The following is a 24,551-nucleotide window of genomic DNA, read 5'->3' as shown; positions in this document are numbered from 1 at the left end:
CTTCTAGTCATGGGACAAGAATTAAACACAGATATACTGAAAACCAGAAACTGCTATATCAGAATTAAACCTTTTAATTACCAAAGAAGTGATCATACAGAGATGCTCACCTCTCGGATCCCAGTGAATGGAACAAATCTTAAAAAAAATAAAATCTGTGACAACATTAATCTTACAACAAATGATTCAAAACACTGAGCATTACCCTTAAGAGTATGTACTTTTTGAAGCAGTGGTAGGAAATCCCTGATATACTCCATTTCTAACAGCAAGCACTTCCACAACACCATCCCCTAGAAATTCAAAAGCAGTAGTTCAAGAAATTCTGAAAAGTTCTGTTCTATTCTATTGCATTCTATTCTAAATTATTTTCTGCTGGCTTTGTAACTTTGCTAGATGCTGGACATCCACTGTGCATCCATTGGTCCCTGCACTCTTTACCGTTTGAAGGGAGACAGAAGGGCCAAGCGCTGGCATATAAAGGGACATTATGCTTGCCCAGAATTTTCCCAGTTTGCAACGGTTTCCCCTCTTAATGCTATTACAAAGAGCAAACACAAGCCCAACGATTCACACTGGTTTATCTAATTTGAGAAAAACTCTAATGAGTTTTGTTGTGTTTTGTTTGCAGAACAGAGTGTTCTGGCAGTCCCCGCATGGTAGAGAGGACCCGCAAGCAGACGGCGCGGTGCTGTTTACCCTGAAGAAGTGAGTGTGTGCTGGAAAGCGCTGACCGCTCTAATGGATCGCATGGAGCTGCAAAAAGTCAACATCGAACTCGATGATCAGAGCAACAGTGGGGAAAGCCTCGAAGACAACTACACGGAGCTGGTTGATTCGGAAAAGGCTGCAATTAGGAGGTGAGCATTTAAACGGGAAGGCTGTTCTGTTAAGGCTAGAAAGCAGTAATCAAAAAACAAGCTTCACTAACGGCATCTGGGACTCAACACGTTTCCCTAGGTAATACACTGAAATTAGGGTGATTGTTCAGCTAGCGTTTCCCACAGCACCGACCCTCCCTGCTCTGCACCCCAGAGGATGCTGTGCCCAGCACAGCAGGGGCAGCCCGGGTCCCCCCTTGCCGGCCACCACCTGGAGTGACCTCTGCAGGCTCCCAGCCCCGAACACCCACTTGGCAATTTCCAACCACTCCAGTCAGAGAGTACACGTGTAAATTAATACGCTCTCGGGGCAGTGCAACCTGAGCACGCTGAGAAGGCAAACGCTTTCCAGGGCAGGGTGCGGAGGGCAGCGGCTCAGTGCTCCCACAGGCACAGCCCACCTGCAGGCATCGCCAGCAGGACCCACCATAGCACCAGCGGCTGGGTAGCGTGAGAAAGACATCTCAAAACCAGCCACCAGCCTCCTGAACCCCCCAGTATGCATCTGCAACGGGGCAGTTGCAAGGCACTTTATTCCTCGGATGTGAAGTACGTGCTCAGCTTTAGCACATTGCTGGCAGTAAGGAATTGTTACTTTCCAACATCTGCAATCGGATATAATTTGAAGATTACTGGTTTTAAAACTAAATTCCAAGGCAAAGCAAAGACCTATTAAACATGCCATTGGACATGAGAATCTTACAGGAGAAAAGAGGGTTTTTTCTGAAGGATTTTTAAATATTCATTGCAATGTCAAAGGAAAGTTTCCACTAATGACAAAAGGCACTGCTTGAACATAATGTGTGTCATAAGCTTTATCTCATATTTTCTTATTTTTCTTTGTGTTCAGTCCATTTGCTACTGATGATGCAGAAAGTCAGAAGTTCCTTACAAATGGATATCTGGATAAAAAGAAGCTGGAAGAATATAATGAAGAATATGTAAGTTTTATTCATTTTTAAGGATAATTACAAAGTAAATCTTAATGACCTGAATCTTTTTCCAAAAGTTTCAGTAAACAAAGTTACTCTGGAGCTTGATCAGCATAATATTGGCTTTGGAGGAGTAAACACATTTTCTAAGAGTTAATGCAGCAAACCCTTTCTGTTGTCTTGCAAGTAAAACTGGGTCTTTCCCTTCACAAGTAATCAGAAAAATTCCTCAGATCATACTTGGACCTCAGTAGCACCCTTGTCTTCTCACTCAAGGTGTTCAGCCAGGGGTGGGTCTGCACCCATATTTCTGACAGGAGACTATATCAAGGTAGAGCTGGGCCTTAGAGCGTGCATGCTTGTATTGTTTCCAGCACCAGTGTAAATGAATCCACATCCCTTTAAAGAAGGGACATTCGTGTTTGGCTTTACAGTGCTGAGCATTACATGCTCAGCATGATTATTAGGCAACTCCATGTGCAAATGGAAGCACAGCACCGGTTCCTAGGGTGTGCTTGTGGGTATCTCTCTGCTCAGGATTTAGCATTATTCAAAGTTTTCCTGAACTTGATGCAAAGAAAGGCATTGGTTTATTGGTCATGTTACAGGTTTTATTAGGATTGTTCAAATAAAACCAAAAACTATTATTTGTGATTGCAAGCTAAAATTAAAAGCCAAATACCCCTCCCTTCCCTGTCCATTTTGTGGCAGATGTGACTCCCTCACACACCATCCCCACTCTCCTAGTTTTTTGTCCTCTCCCACTCTCCTGCCTCCATCCCAAGCCACACAGCACTTCCTTCTTTTCTCCCCTAGACACGCTTTTAGTTCCTCAAAGAAAGAAGCACATCCTACTTGGAGAAAAATTCAATAATCAGTTGGATTAATTTAAAAAAAAATCTGAATTTTTTAAATCAATAGTTGGGAAATCTGTTAGATAACAGCATGTATTTCTATAGAGGCTGGCCAACACAGCCAGTTGTGGCTATGTCACTTCCGTCGGCTGTCAGGGATGTAGCCCTCCTTCCTGCCGAGACAAGGGGAGAGTGGCAAGAGGCAAATGCCTACTAGCACAGCTGGTTTTGGGAGTAAAAAGACTTCTTAAGTTGGCAAGAACCTGTGTGCTCAGGAACCTTGACAAGGCTCCACCTCTAAGGATCAAGAGATGAAGGAGGGAACACCAGCAATGAGGACAATTAGTCTGCTGTGCTCAGTAAAATGCAAATTAATTGCCATTTTCTGTTCTTGCTCCCAACAGCACCGGGGCAGAGCTTCCTTTGGAATGTCCTCGTTCAACCTCAGCAACGCCATTATGGGCAGTGGCATCTTAGGGCTCTCCTATGCCATGGCCAACACGGGAATTATCATTTTCATGTAAGTAGATAGAAAGAAAAGCAAATAGAATATAAGCAGTGAGCTGGAGCTAAAGTTTTTGTGGTTAGAGAGGTATGTTAAGCTTGTTTTGTTAGCTGAAAAGTTTTGTAAGATCATCTGTAATGAAAACATTTTAGCTGCACCACAAGGAACCGTCCACTGCTGACAAACCATTTTTTTTTTTAACCTTGTTTTGTGTCAGGAACACAACTGTGAATTGATACTATGCAGTCAAAAACCAGAGGGGAAGAACAGTATACTGATCCTAAAATAACAACAGCAATCTTGCTGGTTCAGTATGGGAATTCAACAAGGGAAATAAATCACCCATAAAGTATACATTTACATCATCCCAGCTATCTAATCACTATGTAGAAATGGAAGAAGAATATTCGATACAAGTCTGAAATAGCAGCATGCTTTGAATGCAAAGACATTCATAGATTTATTCAGATTTAATGTTGCTCCTTCAAGTCTATTTGTACTCAGTGTGCACAGATGACAGCAATGGTATGTGGCTGACATACAGTATCTATACAAAATGAGTTTTGATAGACAGTAACAGCCATGTGAATTTTTTTAATCTATGGATAACTTTGTAAAATGAGAGAGACTGTACAAAAAAAAAAAAAGTTGGTTTTCTTTTTTTTAACAACTGGTTTTAATTTTAACCGAAGCTTTAATTTTAATCCCCCATGAGGCTAGAATAAAGCATGACAGTACTGTATGACAATAGGCCATTGTTTTACATTACTGAAATCTAACAAGCCTTTAAATCAGGTTGCATGGCTATCTTTATACGGCTTCTTTCTTCTGGAGATTGTGTAACTACGACAGCAACAGCATTTTAAATGCTACATGTAGCTTCCTGTTGCTAAGAAACACCTGTTTTGCCAGTAGAATTTTTAACCGAAAATTAATTGTAGATGCAAATGCTGTCCTGGATAAGTACTTCCCAGCACCTGCACTCAAATATTTTAGGTATAGTATTTGCAGATACAAAAATGGAAGGCAGCTCTAAAATTGACTGCATTAGAAACACGGGGGGGGGGGGGGGGGGGGGGGCGGTCTTCAACTTTCTTTGAGCACTTGTGCTTACTAGTATGGCCATAAATTATCACTGGAAAGAAAACTGATACATCAAGCCTCGCTAGGGGAGAAAAAAAAATTACCTTTGTAGTATCTTTATTTTTAAGGCTCTGTTTATTCACACAAGTGGCTAAAAAAAATCTGATATGAGCCTAATGACATTAGCTCTGTTGGCAGTGCTAAAGCAAGGAGTAATGCTAAAGCAACCCTATAGAGTCTTATTCAGCAAAAACAAGGATGTCTCCACCCCACAGCTCATTTTCTTTTCTGTCATACTTCCATACTTTCTGCATGAGAACATTCTCCCTTCTGGTAGAGGAAGGAGTTTTATTTAAAAATACAGAACTCTGTGGGGATATTGTTACCCCCATGGCATGCATCCACTTGCCAAAGGTTCCTCTGTTTTCACAGATCATGATGTTAGTGTTAACGGGACAGAAAAATCCCATCTACTAAGTGGAACTGCTGGACATTAATTCTCATTTAGATGATGCTTGCATTATGATCTAAATTTTTGTAGTTTACTGTTCTCATGTTGCCCAAGTGCTCTCGTGCTGGAAGGTGTTCTACAGGGTGAAGGCAGAAGGAGGGCTCCTAAAACTCAGAAGCTCTCCAGAAGTTCCCATTACATCCTCCTCTCCCATGGGGGAGGTTTTCAATGGTACGGAGCACACATCACAGCGTCTCTTCTTCTGCCTGGTGTGATCTAGCAAGTGCAACCAGGATGGCTTTGGTTTACCACACCTCATGCATCAGGAAACAGAGGTCATGTCTCTGAATAGCAGCTGCATGGGTGTCCCTGATCAAGAAGGATGCCATCTTGGCAGGATACACTGCAAGCTCAGACACAATCCCCCCTTACCATATTGCACAAGCCCACAGCACAGGAGATGGCCCTGCTTACATGAAGTCTGTAGCGTTGTCTGTCTCTCTTGGAGAGCTAAACTTGAGAGAAAAGTGGCGGTCTGGTGGCCATCACCTGGCCCCAGGGCCTGTGTCTCTTCTTAGACTGTAACTCTTTTATGAACTTGGCTGTCAGTGTCTCCTGTATCTATACCAAACTGCGTATTCAGTGGAGTGGAAAATGTGGGCACAACTTCCTGTTCAGCCATGGAGTAAGGCACATTGATATTTCCTAGCTCTGTCATGTTATCATCGCATACCCTTCTGCACCAACACTTGTGCAGGCTGATGACAAGACGGTTATGGTGATAAGATATGCTGCCCATGGTGTTGTGCCCTGAAAATGTCATACAAAGCTACATTTTTCACCAGCAGTTCACAGGATGCAAGTGTTGTGTGGAAGGAACATAGCAGTAATCAGAATTAACAAATTCAGGCACTAGCACCTTCAAGCAGACTAGGCTAGAAGGGTATGCTGCAAGTGCTCCCAAGAGCAGGTTTGCCAGTGTCATGCCACGCTTTAGCATTATGCAAGATTTCTAATGTACTTTGCAAAATAAGCATCTCAAGTTAAACTCCACAACTCCACAACGACATGGCAGAAGTCAAAAGCAGTGACTAGCAAGGAGCTGGCAGTGAAGTCACAATCATGGTTTGGGGTTGGTTTGGTTTTTTTTTTTTTTGATAGCTCTGAGGAAGGAGAGAGATTGAAAAGAGAGGTCAGTGAGCAGGTAAAAGACCCAAGACCTGACACTTGCATAGAAATCTGTTTACTTTAGTAGGGTCTTGTTAAGTTGTAAGATTCTGTCCTTGTGGAATAACAAAATTTGCACCTACCTGGACTTAAACAAGCCTTGAGGGGCTTCTGGAGTGTATAAGGTGCAACTGGATTCACAAGTAAGCTACAGTTGACACTTATGTCTGCATTTAGCACTGGCAATCTAAAGCACAAACTTGCTGAAAACTATTTACACGTTGAACTTCATGAGAATGAGCAAGCACGCATTCAAATTAACTGAGTGTCTCTGATGTCCTGATTCTGATTTCTGTTTTGCCTTGCAGAGTTCTGCTGCTCAGTGTAGCAATACTGTCGCTCTACTCAGTCCACCTCTTACTGAAGACATCAAAAGAAGGAGGTATGAGGATCAGGCTGTGACTGACAGAGTCCTGCTGCATGCATGTATTTTACCTTGGAATGCAATTCATCAAGTGTGTCCAATGGAGTGCCCATGTTTCTTCTTTGTTCTGTTTTTTTTTCAGGATCACTAATATATGAAAAACTGGGAGAAAAGGCATTTGGCTGGCCTGGGAAGTGTGGTGTTTTCATTTCTGTTACAATGCAGAACATTGGAGGTAAGGGGCAAAGGTTTTTAGAAGAAGTTTTCTAACTTCCAATGCTTTTCTGCAAAACATAAGTGGTTTCTCTCCTCTGTCAGGCTAAAAGGCATCAGAAATGAGCTAGGTACAGTACACACTATATTGTAATAAGGAAGGGCAGGAGGAATTCTTCTTGCTTGTTTCAGCTATCTGACACTTCAGTGTCTGGTGAAAGCTAATTGCCTGGGATCTCACCATGACCAGCCTTCAGTGATGGCTAAAATAGCTTGGCTGACTGTCCTCAAGGAGTTGGCCATTTCTCTTCACTGAGTACTGCTTAGACTAGACATCATCTGCCTCAACTTGGAAAAGATGAATCCCACCTAAAAGAAAAAGCACATGGTTCTGACTTCTCCATAAAAGAAAGGCTTTTCAGTAGTTCATTTTCCAGCTGAATTTTCTCCTTGAAATGACAGCTGGGTTGTGATCTCTCTAAGATGTTGAGTGTTTAAGAGTGATTGTTGGAAGTATTGATCCACACAGATACTTCCTGTGAAATATCTACCAAGTAACCTCCATCCTCTTAGAACAGGAGACTCTTGACTTACCGATGTAAGCAGTAGGTGTAGGACTGTGCCTTCATGCAACAAAACTTATTTCCTTTTACTACCCTGGGAGAAGCCTTTTAGGAGACTGGAGAACACCATATCTGAAAGCTCAGGGGATTTTGTTATTTTTTACAGGTTACTTAAGGAGAGGTAGTTGAAATATAAATTAAATGCATTGTTGGTCAATTAAATGTATGTAGATTTTTTTGTGATCTCTCTCTTGGAACTTGGTATGTTTCGCAAATCTCCATCGTTAACTTTTCTACCCAGAGTGGTTCACATATGTCTACTGCAAGACACTTTTTGATTTTGTTCATAAAAGTTCCTATTGCATGGTCTTCCTTTCCTTCCTCAAGCCTGGATATGAAATGTGGTTGAATTCAGGAAGTACACTTCCTTCCTGAGAAGGAAGGAAAAAGTTAGAGAGGAATAGCTGTTGCTCTAGACCAGTGGTTTTCAGCCTCTTGTCTAGATTGATCCATAGGCCTCCAGAGACTTCTCTGTGGCCAGCGTAAAATAACTGAAAAAAAGCATGTCTTCAGGCAGTACATTTACATAAGATATATAGAAGTCCATCCTTCCATCAGGAATCTTGATAACTTGGTATCTTTATATCTTTTTTCTATATATGGGTAGAGTATTGGAAGAAAGAAGCTGAAAATAGAAGGGATAAAGTCGATGAAGAGATTTAGAGGCAGTAACAACTAAAGTTGCTACAGAATGTGGATGGACAGTGTCCATTGGAAAACCAACATTTACAACAGAAAAGCAAAATGAAAAGTTAAGAGTGTAAATTTCATCAGAACAGTGATTTGAGCATGTTGCTAATTCTGTAATAACTGTATTGTGTTCTAATACTGAATGCTAGATGCCATTCAGAACACGCTCATAACAGTATCAAGGGAACATACCACCTATTTAGTCACACTGTTATTTGAACAAAACTCATTTCTCTATTTTAGCAAAAACTGGTTTCCCAAAACAATATGTTCTTCATGCAGCATTACTGGTTTTTAAAACAAATTATTTTTGTTGGAACTACACTGTTTTCTCTGAAAGTGTTTGTTTGTTTGTTTCAGCAATGTCAAGCTACCTCTTTATTATTAAATATGAACTTCCTGAAGTGATCAGAGCATTTATGAAACTTGAGGAGAGTTCTGGGTAAGTACCTTTGCCCAACCTGAACCTCAGATGAAATTTTTTCACTTTGATGTCAATGATAATGATTGTTATTCTTTATTCCTCCTCTTTAGAGAATGGTATCTAAATGGGAACTACCTTGTCATACTCGTAACAGTTGGGATTATTCTTCCCCTCTCCCTTCTAAAGAGTTTAGGTAAGATTAATGCCCCACTTAACCTCATTTCTTATTTCTACTAGGACTGTGAATTTATATGTAGCTGAACTGGTTTGTTTGGTTTTTTTTTTTCTTGCTTTACAGGTTATCTTGGATATACAAGTGGTTTTTCGCTGACCTGCATGGTTTTCTTTGTCAGTGTGGTAGGTAACTGTTTGTGTATTGTATCTAAGCAAATACAGAGCCTGTAAACTGTGTGACACTTATATTTCTTACCATTACAATTTAATGTGGATGTTAGAATAGCACCTGCAAGTGAATCAAGTCAACAAGCCTATTACTGAATGAAGACAGAATAAAAAAGATCAGCCTAAAAAACAACACTTGAGAATAAAAAATAAATCAGAACAGCAGAGGAAGAGTAACAACAAATACTTGCAGGAGAAGTAGAAGTGACAGCACTCAGTTTCTTGCTCCCACCCTTTCCCCTGTTGTCTGTGCACCTGTTTACATTTCTGTTGGCATATCATGGGTGTAAGTGTAATCTCATATGGTGGTACTCTTCTGACATCATTGTCTACTCTTTTGTAGGTAATCTTCAAGAAATCCCAAATACCTTGTCCTCTCCCCATCATGGACCATGGGGTTGAAAACTGGACCGCCACCAACAACACAGTGCCAATGCACCTGGTCATGTTACCAAATGAGTCTTTTGGTTCTGGTGTGAATTTTATGATGGATAACACAGCTGGGAACTTGCCGGGCCTTGAGGAGCCAAAAGATACCTCCCCCAAAAGTGGTGTAGAATATGAAGCACACAGCGACAGTAGTGACATGTGTCAGCCAAAATACTTTGTGTTCAACTCACGGGTAAGGGAGATTCTGTAGAATTTGTCTTTAGCCATTCACACCACAGCTAAACTGCTGCCTGCCAAAAGTCCAAGGTACAGCAGTGACCATTCTTACTAATGGGAGCTTTATTTTACAGACTGCCTATGCAATACCCATCCTGGCATTTGCATTCGTATGCCACCCTGAGGTGCTACCAATATACAGTGAACTGAAAGAGTAAGGTTCTTAAATTTTGTCCCATACTTCCAGTTAACCATAGCTAGAAATCACTTTCTATGTCTTCTGCCTTGATTGGTCGTGTGTAGACACCCACCCGCTAATGATTTATTGCATTCCATAGTAAGCAGATATCGGCTTTGCTTTGACCTAATAGTCAGATACTGGTGACAGCAAACCACTGTTCAGATACCTGCATTGATCAATATTTACTTAGGAAAGGAGGAATCTGGACAGTCCTTCAAATGATGTGAAATACACTGGGGAACTTGGTTGCACTGAAACAGATAATTCTCGTTTCTAAAAATATCTTAATGAGTTCTGTGTCTGGGTCAGCTGCTGCTTAAAGTTTTTTGGGACGCCATTTTTTGGGGTGCATACATAGGTTCTTAACCCAGACTAGTTTGCTTATCAAATATCAAAAATCAAATACACCTGCTTAAATCTGCACAGAGTTGACAGTTGAATAGGGCTAAGAAAATGCATTTGTTCAACAGCAAGAATTACATTACAGGAGGTTTTGCTGCAAAACTCAAGGAGGCCAAGACCCATTACCTCCTATTTCAGCAGGTTTAACCTCAGAAGAAATAAAAATTCTCAGATTACTTGGGAACCTGCTTCCAGGTCCTATATGCTGAAGATTTTCTTACTCCAAATCTTTAACCAAAGGATTTATAAAGAAAGGATTTGACCTGCAGGAGGTTCTTGAACCTGCAGAACAGGCCTACGTAGATATAAGAGTATGTTCATATAGAGCTGACTGAAAGCTCTTGTGTGTTATTATTACCAGCCCTGTAATTGTTGCCACACCTTTTTTTATTTAAAATACACCATTTCAGATTCATAGTATATGAATAATGACATACAAAATAGCATGGCACATTTATATGTTGTCACTAAGTAAGCAGTAGAAATGGAGTTTCAACACATTTTTATAAGTCTGTGCTGTTCTGCATAGAGCTACGAAGCTTCATGTAAAGAGTTCTGTATAACTAATATAGTTGCTATAAACTTACTAGGCAGTGAGGGGATGTCAGTAGAGCTATGACTCTTCAGAGTACTTCTTGTACAAATAGAGGCTTTATAAGAATAGCACTGCTACTGTCTTTTTCTCCTACTTCAGTCGTTCCCGAAAGCGGATGCAGAATGTCTCAAACATCTCCATCAGTGGCATGCTTGTCATGTATCTTCTGGCTGCCCTCTTTGGATATCTTACCTTCTATGGTAGGTCAAAGCCCTGTTCTCTGCAGAATTTTCCCTCTCACTTTAAAGCAGGCGAGACGGATTTATCACACTGAGGCTCAAGTGCTCATGTATTTTCTGTGGGCCTGAATCCCGGTGTAACCATTATTCAATCATAATACGTAGCATGTAACCTCCTGAGTAAGTGGTGGGACTTACCCAGTTGTCAGTTGTCGGGCCACAAGTTCCTCACCCATGAGAGACTCAGGGGCACCTACTAGGGAGACCAGTCATTTATCTCTTGGTTTTGTGAACTCGGACAACAAGCTGATGTAAACTTGGCTCTTGGCAAAGGCCAAGAGTGGCCGTACTAAAAATACTCTAGTGCTCAACAGTTTTACATGACACTATTAAGTGCTACTCACCCTGGCTCTGACACCACTAATGCAGCTTCACCTATGCTGAAAAACAGGTGCAAATCATTCTAGTGTAAAAAACATATGGATGAGCTAGACTAACCGGTAGGTAAACAGAGTAGCCCCTGTATTAGCACACCATTTTATGCAAACGCCACCTCTTTTTACCTCGTTAGTTCCTCCGTTACAGCAGAGAAGTGAATGACACAGCACAATCTGCTCTCTATCGCTGGGGCAAGAGGGCTCTGTCCGAGAGCTGGGACACCTGGGTGGAGGTGGAGAGATCTGTTCCCAGTTCAGTCAGTTGGTTCCTATTTCATATCAAAGAAAATATTTTTACCTCAGGTTCCACGTCCACTTAATGACATTGAGAAAGTAATTTGAGATAGTGGAATACAAAGCATCACCTCAGAGCTATATTACCCTCATCGTCTCTGAATGATGGACTTGTATTGGTCATGCTGGGAAAATTCCTCTTTCATACCTAGCCCATAACATGTATCTGATGACAGCAGCTGGGCCAGAGCTAATCTCATCTGGCTGCAGTATAAAGATTCTTTTGCATGTGCAGATAGTGCTTAAGTGATTTAACTCCTTTCTGTTTCCTTTTCGTAGGAGAAGTTGAAGATGAGCTACTCCATACGTACACCAAAGTGTACACCTTCGACACCCTTTTGCTGTCAGTTCGCCTGGCAGTGCTGGTGGCTGTAACCCTGACCGTGCCCCTTGTCCTTTTCCCTGTAAGTAACACAGCTGCTGAAGCTGAAGTTGGGGCTGGCCCGTATACGCTGACTGTATGTGCTTAGCACAGACAGTCCTTAACATTGAGGAAAAGCAAGCCTGAGTTTTCATTTGGGAAGGTCTGTTTTCTCATATGCAGTTTGACCAGAGCAAGGACTTTAGGTAGTTAGGGCTGCAAACTTTGAAAGACTGAAATAAATCAGTCTTTATAAATAAATCAGAAATAAATCAGGAACAACTGCCCTGGCTCTCTCTGGCTCTCTCTGTACTATATATAACAGAGCAGCAGTGGAAGTACTGAAGACTTGGGGATGTACTGAAACCACCTACAAGATTTCCTAATACAGACATAGGCACCTACTGTAGCATCCAAACTCAAGAAAGACACATGGAGCTCAGGCCATGCACTGTGCAGGACTGCCAGACCTGGCTGCTCAGGTAGAGAGGCAGAGGCCCTGAGCACATCTTACATGCTTGCGTCTACGGACGGGGAGGAAGCTAAGTGCCAGGCAAACAGATGCAGTCAAGACCCAGCCACGTAGTCGGATGTGTGAGCAAAGTTTGGAGCTTCTAGGTGCTGTTCACAGGGAAAAACACAACATCCACAGTAGCAGGGATAGAAAGGCACAGCTAAATATACCGCCCTGCAGGGGGACCAGCCCTCCTCAGGGACCAATCCCCCACCTGAAGAGCAGACCTCCGGGCTCCTGAATGTACAGAACTGTCCCTCATGCCTTACCTGAGCTGCTACGCAGCAGGGGAGAAAATAGTTGATCCTAGTCTGTAAGTTTTGGGAGGCTGGTGTGCCATTTGTATGGCACATACAAGCCCAGCATCATGCTGTCAGCTGCTTCCTAGTAATCTGCCTCACACTGTAGTGTTTCCCTCTGATGAGGGCAATAATCCCAGGGTCCTGTTGCTCGGGAGGAAAACATGAGCTTTGTGTAGGTACTGTTTCCAGGCTTGCTGACAAATACCTAAGAGCAGGGATTCAAGGTTGTCTACAAAAAAAAAATGTTCTGGTATAAAGCACCTAGAGTAATCAGTCCATCTAGCTTACAGAGCGCTCCAGTGCTCTGTCTTAAATGTCGTGTCTAAATGCTTAAATTAGTCTTAACTAACTGATCACTATTCATGGGAAAACAAGCTAAGGGCATTACAAAAGCCTCTATCTGTCAGATGTAGCATTTTGCACTTCTAGCTTTCTGTATAATCAATTTTATATCTGAATAGTGGGCAAAGGCTTAGCAGTTACATCCACAACACTAACTGCTCTATTAAAAGAAATCCCAAGAAAATATCATTTGTTTTCAAGCCAGCATATCAAACAATTTTATATCAGGACAGCCAGCTCAGCAGATCAAATTAGTCCAAATAAGCAGTATAGTTCTATCAACTACTTTTTTAATGAACTACCATATTTGTGCTTTCTTAAAGTAGTCAGTTCATTCTTTAAAAAAAAAAAAAATCATTGCATTGCTAAAAAATAAAATTAAACATAGACCTATGTACCATTAGTCACTGTAAAACTTCAGTTTGATAGCTTCATTTTAAGGACAATGTCACAGCAGGAATAATGCACAAGATGCTGACAATAAGTGAACAGGAATGCAGGCAGCAGTTCTTTGGTGGATTAAAGCTGTTTTACACCAACTTAGGGACTGGGCAAAATTTTTGCAACCTGTCTTCCTCTTCCTAATATTGGCTCACATCAACCTGAAAAACATAAAATGCAAATTTCATGCTGTGTTTTCAAATGATGAGCTCCAAGTCTGACAGCACTCCATACATTTATTGAATTGCCAAACTCATCCAGAAACAGTTATCTGTTATTTTAAAACAACAAAACAGGGGTGGGTTTTGAGCTTTTTTCAGTGTAAAAACATTTTTTTTCAACTTCTACATTTAAAATCTTTTAAGTTAATCATGGTACTTCAGTGTAACACTATCTCCTGCCACCAAAGGGATTTGTTGTTGACCTTTTTCCTACTTACCATCTTTGCTGATGGAAAAAAAAAACCTCTCTCTGTGTTGTGTGAGAAAGTCAGCAGAGCAAAAAGGATCCTCTGCAATAGCTTTTAGGTTTATAATTTCCAAGCGGCATTGAAAAATATGCTTTTGTTTTGAGAGAGATATATATGTATATGTATATATTTAATGGAAGTAAAACAACAGCTTGCTCTTTCTCTCACAGAAGTAAATGACAGAACTCCTGTGGGATTTTCAGAGGGATCAGGTTCAGCAATACAGCAACTCATATTTCACCCATGCATTTTTTGCCTGCTGATTAGTATTCATAGTGGGGGGTTCTTGGGGGGAAGCGGGGGGTGTGCTGATATTAGCATCTTTCAGTTGAACAGATTTCATGTCCCTGATTTTACACCCTATTTACTTGACTCTCTTCTACACTGCAAATATTTGAGTTTCTGCATTAAACTGTGAACCCAGTTCCCAAAAACCTACATCAGAGTGAGATTACATTAAGGGAATCAAAGACTGAAAACACATTTCTTCAGTCAGAATTTCTCACAGAAAAGTAACTAGCATAGATCATTTTAAAAAGCAAAAAGCAAAGACAAATTAATTGCTGTTTTACTTTCCTTGCTGGTTTTCATCTTACAGATCCGTTCATCTATCAGTGCATTGCTGTTTCCCAAAAGGCCATTCAGCTGGATAAGACATTTCCTGACTGCAGCAGTAATTCTTGCTTTAAATAACCTGCTTGTAATTTTTGTCCCGACTATTAAAGACATCTTTGGATTTATTGGTAGGTTTCATAAATATTTTTGTTTACTCTGTTAATCCTTTTCACAACATATTTACATTCATGGACTGAATGACAGTCTCAGTTTGGGTCTTAGCAGTAGAGTAATATAAACACAGATTAAAGTTAAAAGGGAAATAAAAATTCCCAAACAGCTGACAGACAAAGTTAAATGCTACCCTACTTCATTGCTACCTTGCATGAGTCATAAGGAATCCAATAATCCCAGTATAAAAACTGGTAAGGAATTCCCATTTTCACAAAAAGGGCATTTAGTGCTTGTGGGGGAGAGGGAAATCACCTTTGGTTTTCAAGCATCTACAGCCTGGACAAAATGTACTTATTTCCAAACTGTGATGTTAGAAAAAGGAGAAAAGTGAGACATTTCTTTTGACGTTCACAGTTCTCTCCTTACCTCTTTCTTTTGGTCACTTTTGGCCTCTGACCAAAGAGGTCCATGAAGAGCCTCTAATGCTCTGAGCTGCTTGAAGCCTCGGGGATGGAGATGCCTTTGAGACAAATACCTCCATGGGGTTTCTGCCTTTTTCGTATTTTATACTCCACGCAAGCAGTTGGTTTGCACCCCCCTGGCTTTTACACCTGGGCCACCGTGCTGGGCTCTGCTGAAAGGAGAGGAGTAGGCACTTCCAGTGCAGAGCTCATCCACCCTGTTTTCAACACCTGCTTTCCAGGGTCATCATGCCCTGGGAGTGCCTGTTTGTCCCCACTTGACCAGTTCACATGCAGACATCCGTATCACAGGCAGTCACACTGGTTTGAAAAAATCCTCTTGGCAACGAGTGCCTTTTCGGGCCCTGAGCACTCACATAAGTGTTTGGACACCTACAGCTCTGCATGAATGCGGTGTACGGAGAGAGCCCCTTGTGCAGCTGGGCTTGGAAGAAGAGCTGCCTCCCCACATGCTCTCTTTTGCAGGTGCACCACGTTGCTTATGTGTCAGATGGCACAGTACTCAGCTCTGCTTTCTCTTCCAGGTGCCTCTTCTGCTACGATGCTGATTTTCATCCTCCCTGCTGCCTTCTACCTGCGGCTCGTTGAGAAGGAGCCCCTGAGGTCTCCCCAGAAGATTGGGGTAAGGGAGCTGGCAGCAATTGCAAAAGGAAGGATGGGGGGGGGGTGTGCTTTCCACTGGTCACAAACACTCAGCCCTGTGACGTGCAACACCCGGCAGCTGATCACAAATGGTAGTGTCTCACTCAAAATACAGGTCGGGCAACGCAATTCACCTTAGTGTGGAGAACGAGGTTTCACAAGGCAAAGCCTTTAGCACCCTACTGCTACTAATACACAACAGTAAGAGTCTAGGTTAAATTGTGTCTTAAATCACTAGAAAGAGGCATTTATTTAATCCAATCTAAGCTCTAGTTAACACCTGCACTTATATAAATAACACCTAGACAGTGTATAAGGAGCTATTGGTTCATGTTAGAAAGCCAGCTGTGGATTAACAGGAAGATTTGAGGTCAAGGTTAAGAAGGAAGCTGTACTGCAGAGATAATTAAGTAATAGTGAGTTCCCCACTGAGATAGATCTATACGCCTACAGGAGACATATATGAAGGTCTATCATTTATACACAGTATGTGTTTATATGTCGTGCTGGAGTGCCATAGCAGTACCTTTCATCCTGAATATCAATAGCTATCTGCACATTTAACAATATCAACAAGGAAGTGTCCTTTGAAAATTTAATCAGAAATGTTATTGATGAAATACATATGCAGGCACATAACATAAACAGAAGTACATCTATATACATGTTCACAAAAAACATGGAGGTGGAAGTTCAACTGATGCATACTGCAAGTATAAAAGAAAAGGTTTGTTATCATCAAATGACTTCTGAGAATGACTTTTGGAGCTGCTGTTTTAGAGAGACTGTGAATATTTGTTCATGTCTCTGTTCATTCTTCATGTTGCTGTGGGTTAGGCACATCTAGAATTTCACACCCTGCACTGAGATCACACACAATATTTATCTTTGTGTTGCGAGGTAGAATATTGTTAAGTGTGGACAGATTACAGTAAACTAAAGCCCTGCTAAAGCAAAGGGGGAATGTAAGCATCTGAACACTTGAATATATACAGAAATGCCATCAGAGAAGGCAGATAGGCTTACCTGTTTGTCTAATAACGGTGAAAAGGATTAACTCTGAAGCTGTTCTTGATATCAGAGACAATGATCATTAATTAAAAATTGGTCAGGTTTAAAGAAAAAACTGTTCCTCTGTTATATTTTGTATTATTGTTCATAATAATGAAGTGGGTTTTTTTCAGGTCTAGTCTTGTAAAGCCTGGCTCTCTTGGACTGAAATTCACACAAGACTAACTTTGATTCATTTAGCCCTGTATGATGTTACTTGGGCCACAAAAAATGACCCAAACTCAGGCTCTGGAAGTTATATAAATGCTGTTCCAGTGGGACAGTCTGTGAACTACAGTCTGCTCAGTCACTTGCTTTATTAATACAATTTCATTTTCCAATTGCAGGCTCTACTTTTTCTCATACTTGGCATAATCTTCATGATTGTGAGTATGACTCTTATTGTAATGGACTGGATTTACAATCCCTCAACTGCCAGACATCACTAACCTGTGGAGACCACCGAGGGCTTTTTATACCATAAATATTTGTATTGTGTGCTCCAAAGGACACCTAAACAGGACTGTTATTCCTAGCTAGTAACTGCAGTATTTTGAAGACAGTTTCTGGTAAGGTCACTAAAACCCAATGGAGTCTACATCATCCTTTTCACTAAGGATCGTTATTTATGCATTAGGAACCTGAGCTTAGCATTTCTGGCCAGGTTAAATGAAATGTGTGGTGTGGATGCTTTCTGTTTTTAAAACCAAAATAACTGTGTACATAGTCCTCAAAAATGGCTTGGTGTCACCCTTTTCAACCTCTCCCATCATGCTAATAACCACAGTCCCTAGAGCCCTAGAAAGGTAATGGCCAGAAAACCAGCTAGTGCCTTGTTTTCTATCTGAGGCTCGTGGGACTGGCTGCCCAGCTCCAAGTGAAAGGGTACCATTTCTGTAGGGGATCTGAAAGGTGACTGCTCCCTACCAATCTGTCTATCAGAAAGGTGATGGCTTTGACAAGCCTGTGGACAAAGCCGAGCATCAGATTTGTTGCCCAAATTGCCACCTTGGCAGGTGACCGCTGTTGTACAAAATAAAGCTCGCCGGCACAGACTGTGCTGGGGGGGTGTGCTTGAAGAACAGTTGAGCATTCGCATTTTGTTGTTAAAGATGCCTGTGCCTGGAAATGTCAGGCATTTCTGCTGTGGGTTTTTTTGGTTTTCTTTACTTTTTTAATTCTTGTGTGAGCTTGCATCACTGAACAAGTTGTATCCTCCATAGAAACTTGTCTTCCATTCTCACGGGAATTTAAGGAGACCACAAGGTGTGGCAAAGCACCCTATCCAGTATTGTTCAGTACTTGTGTATTTGATAAAAGTTCAGTGCAGGAAACTGTAATTTGCTATATATAAAAATATATGTATTTATGTACATAATTTTTTTTCCTCTAGTTATAAAAATGTTACCCTGTGGTAAATGATTTTTGACAATTTTTTTATGTGTCACTCTGTTTTCATAGCCACACACTTAATATTGTTTTGAAGAAAACATATTGGATTGGTGGGTTTGTAAAAGGTTCATTTTTATTCAGCAGTGTTTGAAATATACCTGTAGCAAGACCTAACTGTTACCTGTGTAAAAACACATTCAGATGTTTACTACTTATGTTACAATAAATTGCAAGATGTTTTCCTCTTTAGAATTTTTAACACGTGCGTCAAAGTTCTGTATTACCATTGTAAACCACAAATTTGGGTAACTTGCTCTGTTGCTGTACGTTAGCTTGTCTATGCATATGCTAGCATTCAACAACCTACATAATTAAGCTATGCAAAGGAAAAGACATTACTGACAATCTCAAGTGTATCGTGATATGCAGCTGTGCAAGACAGAAAAAAAAAAGGGGTTAAGTCCTGTGTTATTTGGATGTTTAATTAACACTCAGTACCCTCCAGACTGTGATTTTGTCTATGCTATGGCGTACCCACTACATATGCTCTCTGTACACACCAGGGAAAAATAGTCAGAGAAGTCATGTTAATTCCATAGCAGACGGAATGAGTGGGAGGGTGCGACTGTTGGCTTTAACACGCTTACACAAATCCAGGCTCATGCAACTGAGTATTCATTTTCCAACTTAGAAATCTGTTGAGTACACACCTGTGAACTCAGAAAGCCATAAAGCACGCAAAAGTTGACTCTGCTCACCCATCAGCTTCGCACAAAATTCAGCGTGTGTGTGTATAACTGTGCGTCTACTTACAGGCTAACTGGAAAAGCATATCAAATATATATTCCATGCCAACTGCTATGTTTCTGAGCAGTATTTTATGCTCACTTGAGTACTGTATCCCTAATATACTGGGGCACGCTTCCTTGCGAATGCTAAGTCTGGGTTTGCATTTTTATAAGAAAAAGGTGCCAATAATCTTTTGCTCTATTTTAAGCAGACTAATACAAATAATGCTGCATTATTACTGAAGAGACTTTTAACATAGACTAGAGTTAATAATAATACACCCACACGCCTCTCTTCCTGTTGCCATTCCTCAGAGTTACATGTATGGCAGAACTGAACTGTAACTGCATCTTTGCTTCAGAGCAAAAGCACAAATAGTGACTGCAGCTGCAGGTAGAGGCTTAGGAATTCATGTAGCCCACCTAAAATATAGATGACCACAAGAAAAGTAACAGAAAAACTATGGAACAATGGCACAAGTCACTGCCTTTTCATGGCACAAAACTATCGGTGTCCAAAATAGAGGTAGAGAGTCTGTAAAACATCAATTTTTCAGGTTAAAATATGTTCATCACAGCAATATGCAGCTTCCGCACATACTGGGAGTAAGGGTTGTATTGCACACTAACTTATTAGCACTGCTGGGAATGGTGGATGTTGGAGTTTCTTGTTCATTTTGTAATGTTGACAATAGGCCTCGTGACTATTTTTATTACAAAACCATCCATTGATGTACAATAAATGAATTTTTCAAAGACTGCAGAACTTTTTTCTTCTGTTTTAGGCCAGCACAGAAGGAATATTTTGAAAATCAAGCAGAGCCAAACTGGTAGCCTTAACATGAGCATCACTAAAACTGCATTCCCTTTTAGGAGAGAAAATTTGTGTGTCCATGTATCTGCAGATGAGCAAGACAGTAGACAGGGCAGCCCCTTCATATAATAACCCTTTTGCATACCCTGTTTTGTATCTATTCATGGAGCTGCATAGACATCACCGGGTGGAGAACGGCTGGTGTTAAAAGTGGGGTTATCTGCAAGATCCTGAATGCCTCGTTCTCTGGAGCGTGGGATTAGCCGGGATAGACAGTATAGCAGCTAAGTATAGTCACTATTAGGAGCGTGCACCAGATGGTACCACTCTGTATAAATACTTCCTATCATTGCAGCTGTAGGTTTTCCTGCTGTTACATATTTGTCTGGTGTATAATCGTAGCCCAAAATATACTGGTCTATGTGCTACTCCAGCACCGATGAGCTCATGTGAGAACCACGCTTGCAGACCCGGTCAGCCAGCGTTTGCAACCTGCCCACTAATGAGGGAGGCACTGCAGACCCAGACGCTTGCTCAACACCTGCGACATGAACAACCTCCCCAATTTTCTCCTTCCCTTGAGGTTAGGTATCCTTAATTCCCTGCAGCATCTCCTTTGTTCTGTCTTGATGGTTCTTCAGCTGTAAACTTCTTGAGGCAGGAGGTTGGTTTAACTAAACAAAATTGTGGCAAGTGAATGAAGAGAGTTAAAGGAAAAGGCATGTCTTCAAGGACAAAAAAAGAAAACAATTAAAATGTATTAGAAATTTTAGTGATGATAGAGGTGTGTCATTAAATGGATGTGTCAAGAATGCCAGAAGTGATATCAAAAAAAACCCCCAGAAGTACTCAATAAATATTTCAGCTCTGGATTTGGAAAAAGGCAGAACAAGGGACACTCATTAGAGGGCAAAGTCCTCTGTAGTTCATAAATAATCAAAGATGATGTTAAACAACATCTATCTGAAAGAAGGGCAGCAGGCCTAGATAAGCCACAAAGCAGCTGGCTCTCATGTTAATTTTCAGTAAACCCTGGCATGCTTGGCTAGTTCTCAATGGCTAACATAATAGTAATTAGAGCTAGTCAGCAATTACTCACTGAGAGGTCTAGTTGGTACTATAGGTCGAAAAATTCCATTCATTTGACTTTAAATTTCAATGGAAGATTTACTGAAAATGGGTCATTGCAACTAAATGGCAGACCTGAGTGGAAACCTGCCTGGTTTTCCATTAACCCACCTGGCAAGGTGCTGGGGGCTCCTGGGGGTTACAGCTCCTGGCCTCCACCTCCCCTGGCAGCTGAGTCCCCCCGGGCTGGGGACCTGCTATAGGGCCATCCAGCTGACACCCAGCCCAGGCAGCCCAAGTGCTTTGGCTGGAGGTCTAGGGTGAGCTCAAGGTCACAGAGTTTCATCTGGAGGAGCTTGGCCTCAGTGCTGCTGTGACAATCCCATCAACATTTCCATGGTATATTGTGCTGTCCAGTAGCATCCTGGAAAAAAAAAAAATCTGGATAATGTTTTTAGTTAATTAAATCATCACTTACTTCAAACACTTAAAAGCTTGTGCTGAACCTGCCTGATAAAGACTTTTCACAAGAGCATGGGAGGTATGAAGCTGGAAGGGATCTCAAGTAACCTCCCATTCCACACCTGGGTTAGGTAACACTCTTAAGTTAGTGTTTGCAGGCAACAACATTGGCTCCAGCTGCTCATTGCAGACATTTTGTGAACTACATGAAAAAAAAAAAAGAAAAAAAATGCTGTGCTAACTGGTCTCAGAACCACTAATGCCTGTGAAGAGCTGCTGTTTCCAGCTACACAAGAGACACCCTCTGGGCACTGAGGTGCTGGGGGCCCCCAAGCTCCCCTGCAGCTGGGACGGCCTGGTGGCATTCGCAATGCTGCAGAGCTGCCACCTCTGTCAGCGGAGCACAATGCTGAAAGGAGTCACATCATGTGGAGCCTACATACCCCTACCCATCTGGTGAGGCAAGTTCTAAACTCAATACATCGTATAATGATAAATAGCTTTGGAAATCAATACACTGTCCTAATTTTGCTACATAAAATGAGATGGAGACCTTGTTCTGTTACTAACAATAAAACAGAAGGTGTTTATCTCCCAGCAGAAGCTAAACTAAATATAAAAGGACGCTCACTTGGCCACAGCTCTCCGGGACACTTAGAAGTGGACATTTCAAGTTCTGTGTGCTCAAAAGGAAAGTGTTCACAGCACTCATTCATCTTTACATGCAGCATGTGCCTCTCCTGGCATGTTTATCTTAAGGCTTGGGAAAGTTACCCTGCCCTAAGTAACAGATTGTCTACACATAATTTATTACCTAGCTGTTTATTCCCAAAAGGAGGGTCCATACCTCCTCTCAGGGGGAAGCTTGCTGATGGCAAGAAGCGACGACTTCACGCCATCAGCATCAGCCTCCTTTGCCCTCTGACCAAGGTGAAACTTCTGCCTCTTCTTCCACAGAGCACCCAAATATCCCACCCTTTCTTTCCAAGATTGCTGGGTATAGCTTTTACACAAGCAGCTCAAGCAATTGACCCAGTTTCCAGATTGCCATGGTCAAACTAACCCAACAAACAGCTTCATGGGCATGAGTTAATACAAGTGCTAAGACTGACACTTCCCCTTTGATTTCCCACCTTTAACTTGGTCATCCTGAGCAAACTTAGAGGGCTTAGCACAAAATATTTCTGAACTTCCCCAGGAAGAAGCAGCTGCTGAGGCAGACACCTTCACACATACTCCACATCATTTACTGTGTCCTACAGGTCGCTTGGTGTTTTCTCTTTGGCTTGCAACACCACCTCCCCACCATTAGAGGCACTTCAGCCTAATATATCACTAGTGGACAGAATTAGGTTCCCTACTTATGTCCTCAAAGCCCCGCGGCAGGGGTTTGAAGCCACCTAACCACTCCTTCTCCTGAAGGAGCCACTCCTTCAGCTACAGAGTGATATAAGTTACATATAACTGCAACCTGCAATGAAGTCATATAAATCTTCCAATGGGGCCTGGGCTGTGTTAATACACCCTTTTGCTCTTAATAATGCTTTTGCACTCTACAGTTCATTTTATAAACCTTCTGCAAAAAGCAATTCAGACCTTTTTTTAATCCAGACTCAAAGAAAACAAACATTTGAATTACCCCTGCTTTTACACCTGTGAGTAACTGGGCAGATACAGGCTCAGTAGAAAATCATATTCCCTATAATTTTCCCCAGGAAATCTTATGTCAAACCCTAGGCTGTCACAGGGAATGTGGTTCCTTATATTGCTCATTAAAAGTCTGGGAGACCCTGAATCCTGCTACTAACCTCACCCATAGCAAGCTGTGCAAACATCCACACAACGTGCAGCTAAAGGTACAGTAGGCAATTAAAGCAACTATGCTCCTAGAAGCTATTGGGAAATCAAAGACAAGATTACTCAGAAAGGAAGTTTTCCTGAAATTGTCTCCAGTGCCTGAGATCTCATACTACTATGTGAAATATGTCAAATTGCATTCAGTCTAACAGCATTCGTGGTGGGGTGAGTCAGGCAACCTAGTCAGGGATAACTAATTTTCTTATATACACTCATACACACTGCCAGAGCCACAAACAGATATTTTGGTTAAATGGGAATACCTTACCTGGCTTCAGGTACAAAAGAAAGACAAGAACAAGCTCAGCATTTCTGTAAAAAAAGAGGGTATCACCGGCATCCTCTGGATGGGACCAAAACTGTTTCCCTGCCATAGACACTGAGCCACCAGCAGCAAAGGGATCACATCCTTAACTTCAGAAGTTGGGAGCGTGCAGTTAATACCTGTTCAGTCTGTGCTCCAGCCACTTTGAAGCACAACAGCTACCATGAGGACCAGGTTACTTACTTGGTACAGGGGGACTTTTGCTAAAACACTGGACTCGACTAAAGTCTTTACCCAGCATCTTCGAGATTCAATGCCAAATCAGAGAAAGGCCTCACAGCTGTGTGCCCGTGTGAAAAAATTTTTTACAATATTTAGTACAGCCTGCTGGAGCATTTTGATTGGTTATCATGGTAAATACAACGACACAAACTAGTAGAATAAGAAAACTCTCCCACAGTCGAACTGGATTGTTTCCATGCCAAAGGATTTTTTTTTTCAGTTTCACTTTCAGTTTTTCTATTAACCTTATGCCCCACAATCAGTGAATAACATGAACTAACCAGTGTACGGGTACTAGCAATAAAATGTGAATCCTAGGAGGAGAGGGCCTGCAGGGTGTGCTGAGCATTGCCTTCTGGCAGCAGGGAGCCAGACACAGCATTTTCTCTTCTTTAATCAGCAACAAGTGAGGCAGGCAACTTTTTTGCCCTGTTGGACACAACAAATGACGAGTTGCATGAGAAACCATTTGAAAACCATAGCAGGTCACCCCGAATGTCCCAGCCCACCCTGCCTGTCACAGAAGGCTGTGCCATACGCTCCAGCCTCAGCAGGAGCTGCCAGGAGCAACTTGCTCGCTCTGGGAGCTCCAACAAGAAATTGCTCATTGTAGTCCAGATTCCCCTCCCAAAAGATAAAAAGAGCTTTCCTGCAAACCTGCTTGGGGAAAAAAAACAGAAAAATACAGTGAAATGGAGAGAACTTCAGAGTTTTTAAACATTATTACTGAGTGACTGGGGAAGAGAGGGTAGATGGGCACTTTTAACCTATGCCATACAGCATTCAGCACGTGTGAAGACCACCTGTGGTGTTTGTGCTCCCAGTTTCCATGTGCTGAGATTTCAGCTGAGCACTGGAAACTACTCCATCATCTTCTTTGATTCTTAT

At 41.6% G+C, this 24,551-nt stretch overlaps 1 protein-coding gene across 1 annotated transcript; it reads left to right on the top strand.

Annotated features, from left to right (window-relative positions):
• Positions 1-722: 722 nt before the first annotated feature.
• On the top strand, positions 723-17,184 carry SLC38A4 (solute carrier family 38 member 4). The gene is made up of 15 exons (XM_009479337.2): positions 723-860; positions 1,732-1,822; positions 3,072-3,187; positions 6,242-6,315; positions 6,440-6,532; positions 8,184-8,265; positions 8,358-8,440; positions 8,546-8,604; positions 8,993-9,271; positions 9,390-9,469; positions 10,593-10,693; positions 11,683-11,807; positions 14,431-14,575; positions 15,568-15,665; positions 17,083-17,184. The coding sequence occupies exons 1-15, from the start codon at positions 742-744 to the stop codon at positions 17,182-17,184; spliced, it is 1,647 nt and encodes a 548-aa protein (XP_009477612.1). The 5' UTR covers positions 723-741.
• The last annotated feature ends 7,367 nt before the right edge of the window (positions 17,185-24,551 follow it).

The sequence above is a fragment of the Pelecanus crispus genome, chromosome 1 (assembly GCF_030463565.1).
Source record: "Pelecanus crispus isolate bPelCri1 chromosome 1, bPelCri1.pri, whole genome shotgun sequence".
In the NCBI taxonomy this organism is placed as follows: domain Eukaryota; kingdom Metazoa; phylum Chordata; class Aves; order Pelecaniformes; family Pelecanidae; genus Pelecanus; species Pelecanus crispus.
Note: the sequence above shows the minus strand (reverse complement) of the source record. Positions and strands in the feature narration are given on the sequence as shown.

Coding starts and splice junctions, on each gene's coding strand:
- SLC38A4 (XM_009479337.2), top strand. CDS start 742: ATGGATCGCATGGAGCTGCAAAAAGTCAACATCGAACTCGATGATCAG. Junction 6,533..8,183: donor TACAATGCAGAACATTGGAG/GTAAGGGGCAAA, acceptor TGTTTGTTTCAG/CAATGTCAAGCTACCTCTTT. Junction 15,666..17,082: donor GGTCTCCCCAGAAGATTGGG/GTAAGGGAGCTG, acceptor TTCCAATTGCAG/GCTCTACTTTTTCTCATACT.